We start from the raw sequence: 15,573 nt of genomic DNA, 5'->3' as shown, positions 1-15,573 counted from the left end.
AATACTGAAGTGTGCATAAACTCCTGCATGCATGACGGTCACATACGGATTCAACTCTGCCCGTCTGATCCCAGTGAAGGGGCCACGTTGGGAGTAAGTGTTCAATGCGCTCGGTAAAATAGGCGCACAAAGATGTATCAGTCCTTATTCCTCACACATTCTGTGAAATCCTTCTACAATACGAATAAATATATGAAGTATGATACAGTCAAAGATATGGCAAAGCTAGCCTGCAATGTCATAGAAAACAAAATAACAATAAGCGACATTCACTTGGATTTTAACAGTCTTTTAAAGATGACACGATAATAGAAGTACTGACAGTAAGCATGTCAACATTAAAATATTCACAGTAACCAGTTTGTCATAAAGTAATTCTCTGAATATCTGTAAATTCCACTCTACATGGGAAGGAAAAGCCATCAAATGTTCTCATAATCAACCATATTTTTCTCCTTTTCTTTTTTTTTTTTCTGGTGTTAACAGGGCACCAGGTCACAAATGACCTTGCAAAACGAATTCACAAAGGGGAAAAATTAGCATGCTGATAGAAAAAAGGGTTGTGCAAATGCAAAACTCCAAAGGATTCCAATGTGAAAATCTTCAGTGATACAGTCAGTACTGCAGTAACTGTATCGTATCGTAACCTCATAATCATGGCAAATACTTGGGAACATGGTACTGGTAAAGAAGTGTCCCCAAAACTGATGTGTGGCAAGAATATAATATTACATTTAACAGAGAAAGATATAGATATAGATATAGATAGATAGATAGATAGACAGAGAGAGAGAGAACAGAAATAATATATTTGCAGCAACACACTTTGTCGTTGCATGTATTTCTTCTTGTTTGTTTGTTTTCCTGACAATGCATACATAGTACTACCCACATTTTCCTTTTTAAACCTCCATTTTGTAGTACTCCATTAAATCTTGGTTATAAATACACAAAGTTGCCTCCCCCGTGGCATCCAGTCTTGCCCAATGCAGCACGATCATAAATAGCATGTGAGGCAGAAGAGATTTTCTGCACACAGAACAAAATTTGCATACACAACACAGCACACTAGGTCTAGGTGAGGTAGGGTAAGAGAGTAAAAAAAAAATGAAAGAAACGAAGTCCCAACTGAAGTTCCCCAAACTTTCAATGTTGCTGAGTTTATATGGGGTGCAAATGGAGCTCCACTAGAAATGCAAAAAAAAAAAAAAAAAAGAGAGAAAAAACTGATTCCTTGAGAATCAGACTTTATGTTAAATATTCCAAAGTTTTAGCACAGTAAATGTAACAAAAATATTAACAAACAAGAGAGTGTGCATTTTTGTGCTCTTGTTCTCAACATGGCAAGAATATCCAAAAATATACATATACTGCTAGACAACCATTGTTCCTTGTTATGTGCACAGTACCATTAAAGTGGAATCACGAATTGACACTATGATTTTGATAAAATTATCCACGAACCGAAATTTGTTTGTTTAAAAGCTTATTAAAAGGTGTTCAGATCTGCACTGCTACGTAAAAAGTGTATCCTACATGGCTATATGAAGTTTCTTCTTAGGGCTTTGTCAAAATCAAAGTGCAAATATACCCAGTCACAAGCATCCCTAACTCTTGTCATGTCACTATCCTCATCTAAAAAACTATAATCGGTGCTAAAAATGACGCAGATCATGAAAGTTTCAAACGTGTGACCTGCATGCTGCTAATTATAGAAGAAGAGAATGAATCACTGATGAAGCACTACACATCTCTTAAACAATGAAATGAACAAAATTGTCACTTTGGGTCATTATGCACTCAAACTGAGATAGGGATAGGGTGCAAGTACAGTCAATGTCAAATGTTTCACCATGATTCTAGCTCGGTCGTACGATCATCTCTCCATAATTCAACAAAAAGATGGGTGCTTCTTACAAACCAGTGCCACTACCTGTGCAATACTCTTCTTAGAAGCACAGACAGCAATTTATGTCTTACAGCCTCGTGCGTGGCATAGTAACTATTGACATGCAAAGATAGAGAGAGATCAAGAATGACATACATTCATATATGTAGATATATTCTCTTACTCTGGTATATCAACATTACGTGAGTGTCTTCAACATCTGAATAATCACCGAAATCACCAAGTGCGTACTTTCAGAATATTATTTGTGCACCTATTATTTATCACGATGGTGCAAAACAGCTGCATTTCAAAACATGTATGTTTGCTGTGAGTGAAAAACAAAAAAGAACGGAAAAAAAAAATGAGATGAACATAAAGCTGCACCATTCTTTGTTGTAATGACCTGAGAACGTTTTTCCTTTGCTGCGACGAAACAAAACCAAACATGAAACACTGACAAGAAATCTACTACAATATACCCAGCCAGGTATCGTCTCTTCAGCGACTCGTAGCATCAAAAGCGTGATTATAACTCCCCTTTCACTTTGATGAACGAGAGTTGGGGCACTAATTGAAAAAGAGAACTATAAAGAAAGAAGTAATTCAACCAAAATATTCATGAACAATGCCCAGGTTTTGAAGCAGTCAGCCATTTTCTGTCATTGACATATATATCATATATGCTTGAGTTGTCCCCTAGCAAAGAAACACATTTTCTTCGAGAACCAATAAAGGCAGAAGATTTTTATTTCCAAAATCAACTCCACGGGAAAGTTTTACCTCTTTTAAGATTACCTGTCAGACAGATTCATCTACCAATAGATACAGTTATTGTTTGTAATTATACTAAATTGATATAAATATCATATTCAGTGTCAGCACATGTTTGACCTGATAATGTATCTCGAGTAAATACAATGTCAAATAATGAGTTGTATGCCAAAGGAAAAAAATTATGTTTAAATACCACGGTCAGGGCAGTAATTTTAAGAGAGAAAGATTAATGCAACTTTATTATCACATGATACATACATTCTTCTTTTCTTGTGATTTATAATGGAGACAGTTATAACATTATACATATACAGAAAGAGGGATTTCTGAAAGAATTTGTTGAACATAATCAGAAGTTCTACATACATTTGCTAGAGAGCATTGTTCAGTGCAAGATTACCTTATTTAGGACGTTTTTATTATGTATCACACTTTCACCATAGAACCCACATTGAGTACATCCCAAAGAGTTCCTGATGAGCCAAGATCATACACAGAAATGTTCTGAGGCAGTTCTCAATACAGCAGTATTAACCATTCCCTATATGAACAGTGTCTCAAAGTGTGTAAATATTCTTCTTTTGATATCTACAATCGACTAAAAATTGCACAATCACATTGTGTTTCCTTCTCTCTTTTTTTTTCTACATTTTTGCATCGAAACAAATATATTCATGAAATCATTTTTTAATTCAGCACATCTCAGAAGGTTTATCTCACTATTCTTTTTCCCCCTTGCATGTCCTCAATTTTCTTCAAATGTTTCACACTCTACAAGAGCATGAAACTGTTTAGGTGGTAGATACATACTGGAATATGTAAACCATACCAACTCTAAGTAAATATTCATTCTCATGTCAATACACATTAAATAGCACTGGGGTTAATGCATTATTACGGGAAATAATATATAAACAAAAACTTCTACTATGCCTATGTAACATCTGAAATGATAAATACTCAACATTTGACACATGATATATGAAAATGGCTCTGCAGGGAAAACAAAATTGTGACAAGGGACTAATTTAGTGGTTTCCATGCTTTTCTTGAACATGTTTTAGTCTTTAAATCATCTTTGGTATTATACATCATTTATCAAGTGTAAATAATCATGACAATAATGACAGAGACATAAGATGCCCTTTACTATGACTAAAGAGACAAATTTTGATGCAAACCAGATCAGCCACGATTCGATATCTCTCATACAATGCCACGAGCGCACAAGATTCTTCACGATAATTTCTGCTGGTCATCAAGATCGGGAGGTTTCATTCGCAGAGCCTCTATTGCAAATTCAAACTCAATCTCTGCTGAAAACAGCGATACTATCCAGTGTCTACCACATGGTGATCTGGAAGGACTGCTCTCAGAGTTCGAAGTCCCACAAGTCCATTTATTTGTAGTGGTTCCGACAACTTCCGACATCACTTCAACAAATGATATCCAGCTGGGCTCCTTTTCTTCCCTTGGTGTCCCAGACATGTACTAGGATTTGACGGATTGCCAGAACATGTGGTCTCTCATTCACTCTCCTCATGGTGCATCGAGGGGTCCTCTCAAGGGCATTTCACACTTTCGTCTCTGGCCCAGTCGTGGGCGGGGTGTACAGGTCCCGGATGTGGCCCACCGTCTGGGCCAGCATGTGGCCGTAGGCCTTGTTGTACCACTCCAGCGTCCGCCCCTTGGTGTCCACCCGGCTGATGTGGGTCAGCCGCGACTTGCCCGAGCCGCAGGGCTCGATCAGGAAGCGGGAGGCGAGCTCGGTGCCGCGCACGCTGCCGATCAGCGAGGCGTCCGGATGCTCGATGGAGGTGGAGACCAGGGCGCATGCTCCCTTGTGCAGGTTTGTCCTCCATGATCTGTAAAGAGAAGAGGGGGAAATGGTAGATGGTGAAATGGTGGATTGTGAAGAAATTAATTACTGGCTATTGGTATCAGGTACAAAACAAGTAGAGAACAATAATAAATATCATTTATAAAGTGCTTACTAGTACAGTTTCAAAGCGGTAAGCATCTTGTAATGGAGAAGAATTAGAAAGGAGAATTAGAGAGCTCATGAAGTACAATAGCAAGACAGCTGTTGAAAAAGAAGATATCGTCCGGAGGGAAACCAGATGATGAAGGTAGGATGGAGCTAGGTTGTGGACAATCTTGTAGGTGAGGAGTAGAACTTTTGAGAACGAATAAAAACCTATGTTTGCTCGTTTTTAAGTTCAGTTGTGTTCAGGAAAATAGTTAAAGTAGCAACTGTAACATACAAAACAGATCAGTACATACAGGACCAAGCTGTTTGTATCTTTGAAATGTTGATAAAAGTTATCAGCAACACACATATACCATATGAATATGTTAACAAGAGCAATTTCTATAACAAGGCAGCAGTGCTGAAACAGTGTAATAGGAGGTCTTTGCTTGTCTCCTACACAACATTATACCCAATATAAAAGAGAACCCACTGACTACTGACCACTGATTACTGACCTTAAGACTGTGTAGTCTCTGGTGGGATGAGGGGCCATAGAGTTGACCACATACTGGAAGACCTCCGTCTGCTGGTCAATCTTCTCCACCGTCCTCCACTTCAGCAGGTCATCGTCCCAGAGATGCCTGGACGTCACAGAGGAGTGGAAAGAAGTAAGGAACATGTCACTGCTGAATGAATGTGCCTTTATCATTTGCAAAACCATTCATACACTCAAGCCAAGCCATAAAGACAATCTTCAGAGTACACGCATACATAAGAGTTGTCTTTTATGGGAGAGGATCGTTACACCCAGGGTAGATTATACACAGCCCGGTGAAATGGAGTTTCTCTTGTACAAATGCAATACTGCAAATGTTTTTTATTGCAAGATTAATTTTTTGCATTCTCCCACGTCAGATGAACTTGGCATGTTTCTAATTTCGTGGACAGTCACAACAAATGAGCGAGCACTTTATGCAGCTCACTACTGCCACGGTGGTCAAGGGATTCAGCAGCTACATACTACTGTAAAAGGTAACCGGTCTGCATTACAAATGACTGTGCTTTTACTTTCATGATAGTAACAAGTTATGCAAAATGCGTGAATATTTCCACTTTTACAATACATGAACAATAACTCACTGTATCAACATGGAAAAAATAATGAGTTCCTGCATGTCACAACTGGGTTGCTCTATCACATATTGTCTATCAGTTGGTACTTTGGATCTCAAGCACATCAGTATTTGACTCTTAAAAGTTTGATATCTGAAGTTTGAAACTCAGAAAATTCTAACACCACCACTCGGCACTGCAGATCTATAAAATGATTGAAGATAAGGACCAACTTGTTATTCAGTCCCTGAGGAACAAGTAAACACCTACAAACTGCCTGAACAATTCAAATTCTGAGAGTCTGTCTAGCGCAGACAGTTCTAATTGACTGCGAGCATTCTCCAGTGTTGTGCAAAACTGACCTTTCCCTAAGGACGCGTTGCAAGATGACGGAGGGTGGGGCCTCAATCTCCGTGGTGCACTTCCAGAGCCTCAGGGGGTGTCCGTCGCCCACCTTCTTGTAGGACACCTCCACCTTGTCCACCGCCGGGCACGACACCCACCCCTTGAACTTCTCTCTAGATTCCTGGTGTAAACACGGGCACAGAAAAAGGAAAGGGGGAAATTAGTTTGGTTTTCATCACACCAGTGACGCACTCTTTGTTTTTTCGTCGCATGAGCAGCATGATGGTGTGGAGTGAATATCGTTGACTGGCTTTTAGTTGTAAGCTTGCACCACATTTAATGTGCACATCTAGTGGAATCATCAAAATGGATTGACAAATACTTCATGTGTTAATAACAATTTTTCAACTAAATTATCAATTTTTAACAATATTCACATTACATCGTGAAATACAGTGTATTATATTATATAAACAATTGTGATACACCATATTATGTATCAAATTGTATGTACACATACATATACTAAATAGTGATTTATTCTCCATTTTTAAAGCCAAAACAAAGCATTCACATTCTAAACAAACTATTCCAAACTATTCCAAATGATGTTCGTGAAGACAAGAGTTTCTTGGTTTTTCTATCTTTATCTACTTGCAAATCTACCTCTCAGCTATCTATCAATCCATTTGTTTCTATCTATTGATCTATCTATCTGTCTACCTATCTGTCTTCCTGTCTCTATATCTATTTATCTATCCATTTATTTATCTTTCTATCTATCCATTCATTTATCTATTGATCTATTTACCTGCCTACCTATCTATTAATCTTGCTATCCATCCATTTATTTATTTATTCATTTATTTATCTATCTATCTATCTGACTACCTTTCTGTCTAGCTCTAAATCCATCCATTTATTCATCTGTTTATCTATCTATCTATCTATGTATGTGCCTACTTATCTGCCTATCTATCTGTCTATTCATCCCATGCTCTAGTGTCTAGGAACCCCATCTCAAACAATGGGCAGAGAGAGATGCACTCATCTCCTTGGGCTGATCCCGCATCCCACAGGCTCACCTTGAGAAGTCCCCCGATGCAGCTCTCTAGGTAGCTCTTGTAGTCCCCACTCTCGTCTGTCCTCTTCCTGCCCAGCTCGCCCAGCGTGACTGGCTCGCCCAGGTCCATGTAGGAGAAGTGGCACTTGGCTAGCAGGTCCTCCGGTACCTGGGAGGAGAAGGTTGAGAGGGAGGATGGCAAACAAAATTTAGTCAGATTTTGCTTTTGCTCAAATCTTCAAACAGCTGCAGCCTCTTGCATTTAACTATTAACCCGTTGAAGACAAGTCCCGAGTACACTCGGGCAAGTGTCTATGGGAAATGTGTGTTGTAGCAAAATCAGCCCCTCTCAAACGGGATAAACATGTTTTCAATTTTCTATTAACACGTACATTGCAGAAAGTTGTTATGACACAAAGTATGTACATCTCTCTCTCTTTCTCTCTAACTTCTCTCTATCTTCTATCTATCTATCTCTCTATCTATCTGTCTGTCTAATTAAACACAGACACAGCCAGCCAGCTTTTGTCACTTTTGTATAGGTGGGCATGAAGGAGCTTGATGATTGAATCTCATTGTTGTGTTACATTACCACAAAAGACAAATGGTGAGGTTTTGGTGAATTATCTGATGTGAAATCATTCATGAAATGTTCAGGCCATGTTCGACTCCAAAAGGAATCAGAGCCAATTACGATGTTTTCTGTTTCTTGGTAATAATTTACTAGGGTTTGAAGAGCAAGAGAGCATACAGCCAAGGAATTTCAGCACCGTTATGATGTAAAAAGGGACCGTGAGCTGGTGTACTTTGTTCTACTTAAGCCACTTACAGGTTATCATTGACCAGAAGAAACTTACAATATAGCATTGTGTGTGCTAGACTTTCTCTGATACGTAGACTGGCATATACCATTACGGGTTGCCAAAATTGTTGCAACCTTGCATATTTTTTGCCTGACGTGGAAAAGATGAGAACCGAATAGAATGCCAGAGAGCCTCTCACCATGAAGAGCTTCTTGCACTCGCGGATCATGAGCGCCAGGCACTCGTTGGCCGCCACGTTCTCGATCAGCTCCTTTTGGTCCGGCTTGCCGCTCGTCTTGCGCCGCTGCCGCGGGCTCATGGCATTGTGCAAGCTCTCCCCCGTGTTCAGCTGGAACAGTGAGGGCGCAAAGCACACGGCCAGGTTGTAGGCGGTCATCTGTGACAGGGTGAGGGAAAATCAGAGAGAGCATTGATTGAGATGGAATCAAATGAAGAAGTAGACCATAACATAGATCGTGGTATCTGCTGAACTTTAACTTCAAAGCACAAAAAACTAGAATTGGTTGTGAAAAAAAAACCCCACAACAGCGCCATAAATAGACATTTTATGTTCAAATGCACAACTTGATGTTTCAACTTTTGTGTCCAATTTTCAACCTACAACATCAAAATGAAATCTGCTAAAAGTTTTCATCCTCAAGTATCACTAGGTATAAAGAATTGTAGATGTAGACAACTTGGTGTGGTAAGTAGGAAGAAATCACTGAATATGAAAAAAAAAACCCCAAACAAACCCACATTTCATCTGCCTTTTTTTTTCCATTATGTGTTTAGTTCAGACTCTGGATTCTCTGGCAAGTTAGTTCCAAAAGCTGGTGACTTCAGTGTACATCAGGCTTCAACAAGGAGACAATTTTCAGGCGAGTTGAATGATGATACATGTATCATTAAATCATTCTATGTTGGAGACAACCTCATAAAAATAAACAACCATGAGAAAACTGTTTTGTGGGGTTGAGTCTTTTTGTTTTTTTGCGTCATGCTGTTGGGTTGCAGATATTTATGGGGCAGGTCAACCTGTAACAAATCATGTCAAGCCATTACTAGTCCCTGAAACGACTCAAAATATTTTCGCCTGACTGTAGCACAGATTGTGGCTGCAGTGAAACTGTCCTGCTTGCCGGTTGGTGAGCCAGATTCCTCATAATTTATATCCAAACCTAAAAGAGAACAAGGACAACTCCTGACATATCAGAGAACTCTGAGAAATACTTGCGCCCCAAGTCCAGTTATCTTTTGGATTACTCGTCCTGGGGCATCGTAAATCCTTTGCCAAGAATATCTACCACACGGCGATATGCCATGGCACGCTGATTGAGCAGACTCTAATCTGCTGGATGGTCTCGTCAGAAATATTTGCGTGTGGATAGAAACTGAGATTGAGACCTGCTTAGCGTGGGACTTGAGGGTGAGGGGGCTCTTAAAAAAGACATATTTGCGGTCAGTAATCTCAACCGGCAACACATTTGACATATCTCCAGCACGTGGCATGATGTCATTTTCTCTAGGTCAGAACATCCTTATCACAGAGTCACTTTCACCGGTTTCCACAAAGTACTTGTGGCTGGTAATAATTATTATTTTCACCTGTAAAGCTCAAGCTTTACCTTTTTTTTTAATGGAAATCTATTTTGAGAGAAAATAAGAGAAGTTTTTTTTTCACTCAATCTAGAAGGCTGCTAATGAAAATGAGTCGAAGAATATGAAAGAAAATCCACGCAACTAAAAATATTTCCAAAAGAATGGAAAAGAGAAAAAACTACAATTACAAATTTTTCTTTCCTTTCTGGCACTTTGCAGAATCTGCACTGTTGGCTACATTGCATGATCAATGCACTTGATAAATTTAGATTTTTTTGAATATGAGAGAGGAGAATACATATATTCTCTTTGATTTTTTTTTTTGTAAAGCAGTTTTTGGTATCTGCAGTCCTGATCATTTGCAAGACTATGTGAGTTGTATACTGTAGCTGCATAGCAGTAAAAAATGATAGCAGTCTAGTCCCACTCATATGTATGTGTGTATCTGCCTTTAGGGGATGGCACATAAACACCTCCATGCCATGGGAGCCCAGTAGGATTCCGAGAAACTCCTTGACTTAACAGATGGATCGAGCACTTCCTTGAGAAGACACCCACGGCACATATTTCGTCACGTCTCAATTTCCTTTGCGTCTCGACAGTGTCGTACTGTCTCGTGAGCACACGCACACGTTTTTGGGTTCACACTATAACCTACATTCACGCCAAGATGGATAACTTCCGAGCCACAAGTATAATTTTTTTAGGGGACTGTTTCAGCTCTATTCTTCCTGTATCTTTGCTTCCAAAAGGTGCTTTAGTAACTGCAAGCAGTGTGCATTGAGAACATCCTATTCAATGAGGACAGAAAAGAAATGACTTTCTTTGAAAAGAATTTCTCAGATAGATTCATTCTTTATTTGCATCATCTTAAAAAACACACAAACAAACAAACCAAAAGATCTTTGTGTTCATGGTAGATTCTTCTCTATCATATTCCTCACATATCAATGTGAGTCAAAGCACGATGAAGGTGAAATCACATAGGCACACACTGTAGCTTGCTTGTACCTCCACACATTCTCTCACATGATACAGACATACAGCTATACACACACACACACACACACACATACATACAGATTCACATGCAGAAGAAGATTCTATCCCAGGGATATGTCTCATGACAAACACTCTCCAAAGCCACCCCAAGAGTCATGCTCCCCATAAAACTTCGCGGGAGGCCACTCCACGCGCCGACCCCGCCGCCCTCCTCGTCGGCAGAGTCTGAGGCCCCTGAAGTCTCCCACTCTCGAATTAAAGGCTATATTCCCATACAAGGCTATATGCAGCCCCCATACATCCTTCCAAAGATGCATGGAGGCCCAAAGGGTTAAGCTAGTCTGACATTTGCTATGTTTATGTTATGCTAAGCTATGCCGTTGACATATAAGCATGATTAACTACCATACCCCTAGGCATATGATAGCTCCTTGACCTTTTCTGCAAGGCCAGGGCTCACTATTAATACTCTCTCATAAAAACGAAATCAAATTCATCTTCCACTGATGAACGTGAATCACATCTCGGGCGGGCAAAATTGAAACTGACTGGTGGTAGATCGGGCGATATAACTCATACCTGATTGGTGTCCGACTGGCCGGCGATGTCGCTGAGGAAGAGGATGAGGGACTGGAGGACTTCCCGGTTCTCATCCGGCATGAGGAGGATGGCAGCTTGGATGACTGGGATGCGGAGCTCCTTGGGAACGGTTGCTGCATTGGGATAGGGGTAGGTAGGGATGGGGTTGGGGGGAGAAGAGGGGGTTCGAAGATTGTACAAATCAGTCACTGGATGCATTGAAACAACATTGATTACAAGGCTGCCCTGCTTAACCCATCAAAGACAAGCTGATTTTGCTACAACAAACATATCTACAAAGAGATCCTGTACCTGCTCATGTATACTCGAGGACTGGTCTTTAATGGGTTAACTTTGAAATATAGGTCAGAATCAGGGATGTTGTAGAAAGACCCATTATGAAGAAACTTGTGGGTTATGTGCATCTCAATACTCGATATAAATTCCAAAATAAGGAAAGTTTTAAAATTCTTTTGTCAGGCTGTGAAGAGATATATATTAAATTTTCAAAACAGCTTCCTGCAGAATCACAGAGACTAGGGGAGGTCTGCATTTCTCTTACTACAACATTCCTTCCTCCCTAGGACATTTAAATTGTTTATCGTCCATTTCCTGAATCTGAACAAAGACATATCTTTTGTTAACATCATGAAATATTATCAAGAAAAGTAACAAATTCAAAGGAAATATTCAATGAAACACACACTTCTACAGTAAAAAACAAGACAGCATTTCCATTTGCAAAAACAGAAATTAAGTGAGGTTCAGACTTCTAGTACTACTTGATTTCCTCTTCTCGGTGGAAAAAATGGCTTATTCATTATTTCTGCTACATAAATTTTACTATCAAAATGTTAGGTAATGAGTCAGACAACAGCAAGTACACTTATGCATAGATGTATATAAGGGACCACTGTCCCGTGAAATATTGTTGTATTTGTTTAGATTTACAATGACCTAGATAGATCTATTTGGAAAAGACGGCTAACATTGGCAAAAGCCTTTCAAGGACGAGATACAAAGAATATATAAATAAAAATAAAAATACTTCATCAACAGTAAGATTGAATATTATGACCTCGGTTGGTGTTAAAGTTGTTTATGAAACTGACACAACCACACACACACAAACAGACAAATACACACACGTGAGCACACAATAACAACACACATACCTGCATTACAAACTTGCAATAGAAAAAAACAATGAAATACCGCTGAAAGTGACTGTTTTGTTGTTGCAAGACTCTTTTCACTGTATACAGTTTGACCTACTTTTTACTGCTTATTCTTCTGCCCCCATCCCTTCTGCTTTTGATAAGAAAGAAAGAGTTACAGAGTTAAAGCGACAAACAGTACCCTGCCACTTCTGCGATAAAAATGACCCGACATTCCTGTCAAATTTGAAGCAAATGATGTAATTTCCAGCCAATCATCGTGGGGGGAAGACTTCAAGCTGGCCCTCTGACTTGCAAAGTCTGGCAAAGGATGGGCTGGGGGGAACATGCCAAAGATAATGTCATTTTCGAAAGTATGCCGAGCGGTGAGGTGACAGGCACGTGTGCCTTCCAAGACATACACAGGTCATCACTTACTGCCCTGGTCTTTGCATCATGCAAAACCTGTTATTCCCCTCCCCCGTTCCCTGTCCCTCCCTCTACCTCTACCCCCACCCTCATCTTTTACCTCATATTCATTCTCTTGCTCTTCATTTTGTCTCACATCTTTTCCTAAACAGAATACATTTGCAACTGACTGACAAATTGCCCTTCATCGACGGGAAGAATTTCAGAATATATTTGTACGTAAATTACTTGATCTGCTAGTATCTACCCCCCCCCCCCCTCCTTAACTAAAACATGGCTCCCATGCCAAAGCATTGATGGTATAAACAAGCTAAAACATGATAATTCATTTTGCAACATTTTTGTCATTCAAGAACATGACTGGATTTTTCCAGTTTATGATGCTGCTTGATTGATTCCCCCCTCCCCCCAAACAAACCACCCCAAGTAGACACCTGACACAAAGTCTAGGTGTCTGTCTGCACGTCCGTCTGTCTGTCTGTCTGTCTGTCTGTGGTCTCGATCCTCCACCCTCCACTGGGTTTCACACCACGCCTGTGGCGCAAAATCGAGCGATTACGATACCGAGCGCATCGGGGAGTTGGCCATTTCCTGATTCGATTAGGAAAGGAATCGCAACTAGCCAGCCATGCACACGAAGAAGGGCACCTCACTCAAAGCCTCTCTCCCATCTCTCCCTCCTATCCCTCCCTCCCCCCCCCCCCCACTCTCTCCCAATCTTCATCTGTGTGACATCAATTGATCCATCATGCCATTATATCGCCTCTCATTTCCTCCTGGCTTCCTCATTGCCTTCGCAGTGACAGGCGAGCAGCTCACCCCCCCCCCCCCTGTACTCTTCTCCTGCCAGTGCTCCTCCCGCATGATACAAACAGGCAAAGGAAGATGGAGCTCCTAATGCCTGTTTCCATGGCAGCAGCTAGGGTGACAACCAATCAGCTCCAAGTCTTTTAGTTGTTACTATGACATCTCCAATATTATTGTCATAAACATTTTACAAGGTTTACCTTTAAAATAGGATCAAGGTGATCTTCTTGAATAAAAAATAAATGTTACTAAATAGGGTGTTAAATCCACACTTCATCATAAAGTAAACAGCAGTATGTCATCTTTGGCAGAGCAAACCAAATATCAAATTGTCCTTCAGACATCTACTCTCCCAAACACACAGAGCCCAAATGAAAAGAAAACATGTGGTAAACCACTTCAGCGGGCATTGAATTTGCATTGACATAAATAGACTCATTCCACCAAAGTTGTTTTGAGATATACCTCATCTGGACTAAAACTCCATAGAGCAAAATGTACTTAGAAATGCAAAACAAACCTGAACCTTTATAGTAGCAGGAAATTTCTTTTTAGTTCTGTTTTTGTTTTTTCATCATGGTTGTGTAACTACAAATAGCCTCCATTCCTCAAAATTGTTTTGAGCGTTACCTCATCTGGACTTAAACTCGGCAGAGCAACTTGCACCTTGAAACGTGAAACAAAACTAAGATCTTGAAGCAGCAGGGGTTTTTCATTGTTTTTTTTTTTGAACTTATGGCTGTGTACCACATGTTATTTATAGTCATGACCATTTATCTGTTTGGTAAGGTCCTCTGTGCAGCTGAGGGCTCGCTCAATGCGAGAGACCAACAACTCATCCTTTATAGTATGCTACACCTGCCATCTCCTCTGCATCATCTTGTCTGTATTGATTTCTCTACTTTTTATTTATTTATTTTTTTTTTGTATATCACATTGACGGAAGATGCTACATTCTGGATTATAATAAGAAACTTGCAAGCTGCTTCAGCTCTTCGTCAGGATTTATTCAATGTATTACTTAAGATGTTCAAAGACATCCCACAAAAGTTAAAAGAAAGAGAGAAAAATGGCACGGAAACAGAAGCTTCCGCTGAGAGAGTAAAACCCACAGCAAGAGAGAGAAAGTGGCACTGAGGTAGGAAAGAGATGAAAAGAGATTTCTGAAGGAAACAGAGAAACATATAAACAGATTTCTGGAGGAAACAGAGAAACATATCGAGACAGGAGGAAAAAAGAGAGAGGAGAGGGAGAGGGAGAGGGGGAGAGAAGGAGATATGGCAGGGAAAACATTATGAAAAGGGGATGGACACAATTTTCAGAGGTGTTCAAGGGATTGCCGGCTGAGACATTTGATTCAAGACCACATTTTCCTGATCCTGTCTCTCCTTATTGAAATCAAAAAGAGGAAAGTACACACAAAAAAAAAAGAAGGAAAAGAGCCGAGCATTCAATGAATCTGTCATAATCCCAACACACACATACACAAATTCAGCAAAACTTAATACCTTCAAAAAAGGAGGCTAGATTTGTGAGGTCTACAGCTCATGTGCCGTCCCCGGCCCGACAAACGGGACGGGTCACGAACCTGCGGCGAATCTGAAAAACGGGAGGGGATTGGGGCGACACCTGGGCACGGCCGCATCTGGATTTGTCCCCCTCTAAATCCGTCAGGACTGATCTAACTTTCTGCCCCCTAGTCCTGTCAGATTGCAACGATCGATGACAGACGTGGGGCTCCCTTTCAGGGGGGCACTCCCCCCAAGAGGTTCCTCCATATGTCCATAGATGTATGAACATGGATATCACAAACTTCATGAGCACTCGCACTATAACTCTCAATTTGCTATCTGCAGTCGATATCTCTCCATACAACAATACACTACATATCCTTTGATTTACCCATCAAATCAGAATGCAAATTAGTGATTTGTTTTCCCTCCTAAAATTTGTTCCACATTTACCATACATTCATTCTACTCAACATGCAGAAATTCACGCTCATATTTTTTCCCCCCATGATTGGCATTTGACCC

The 15,573-nt window shown here is 40.2% G+C and overlaps 1 protein-coding gene across 1 annotated transcript in view; it reads right to left on the bottom strand.

The window, feature by feature from the left end:
- Window positions 1-3,860: 3,860 nt before the first annotated feature.
- Window positions 3,861-15,573, bottom strand: part of LOC139734614 (rho GTPase-activating protein 7-like) — a 93,799-nt gene continuing 82,086 nt past the window's right edge. The window contains exons 11-16 of the mRNA XM_071645401.1: window positions 11,145-11,278; window positions 8,161-8,358; window positions 7,181-7,327; window positions 6,113-6,276; window positions 5,153-5,278; window positions 3,861-4,530 (exon numbers count right to left, since the gene is read on the bottom strand). Coding sequence (XP_071501502.1) covers window positions 4,239-4,530; window positions 5,153-5,278; window positions 6,113-6,276; window positions 7,181-7,327; window positions 8,161-8,358; window positions 11,145-11,278 — 1,061 coding nt within the window. The 3' untranslated portion in view covers window positions 3,861-4,238. The remainder of the gene's footprint in view (window positions 4,531-5,152; window positions 5,279-6,112; window positions 6,277-7,180; window positions 7,328-8,160; window positions 8,359-11,144; window positions 11,279-15,573) is intronic.

This window comes from Diadema antillarum, unplaced genomic scaffold (genome assembly GCF_040938485.1).
Source record: "Diadema antillarum isolate AM-2024a unplaced genomic scaffold, OU_Dant_1.0 scf00000026, whole genome shotgun sequence".
Classification (NCBI taxonomy): Eukaryota; Metazoa; Echinodermata; class Echinoidea; order Diadematoida; family Diadematidae; genus Diadema; species Diadema antillarum.
Note: the sequence above shows the minus strand (reverse complement) of the source record. Positions and strands in the feature narration are given on the sequence as shown.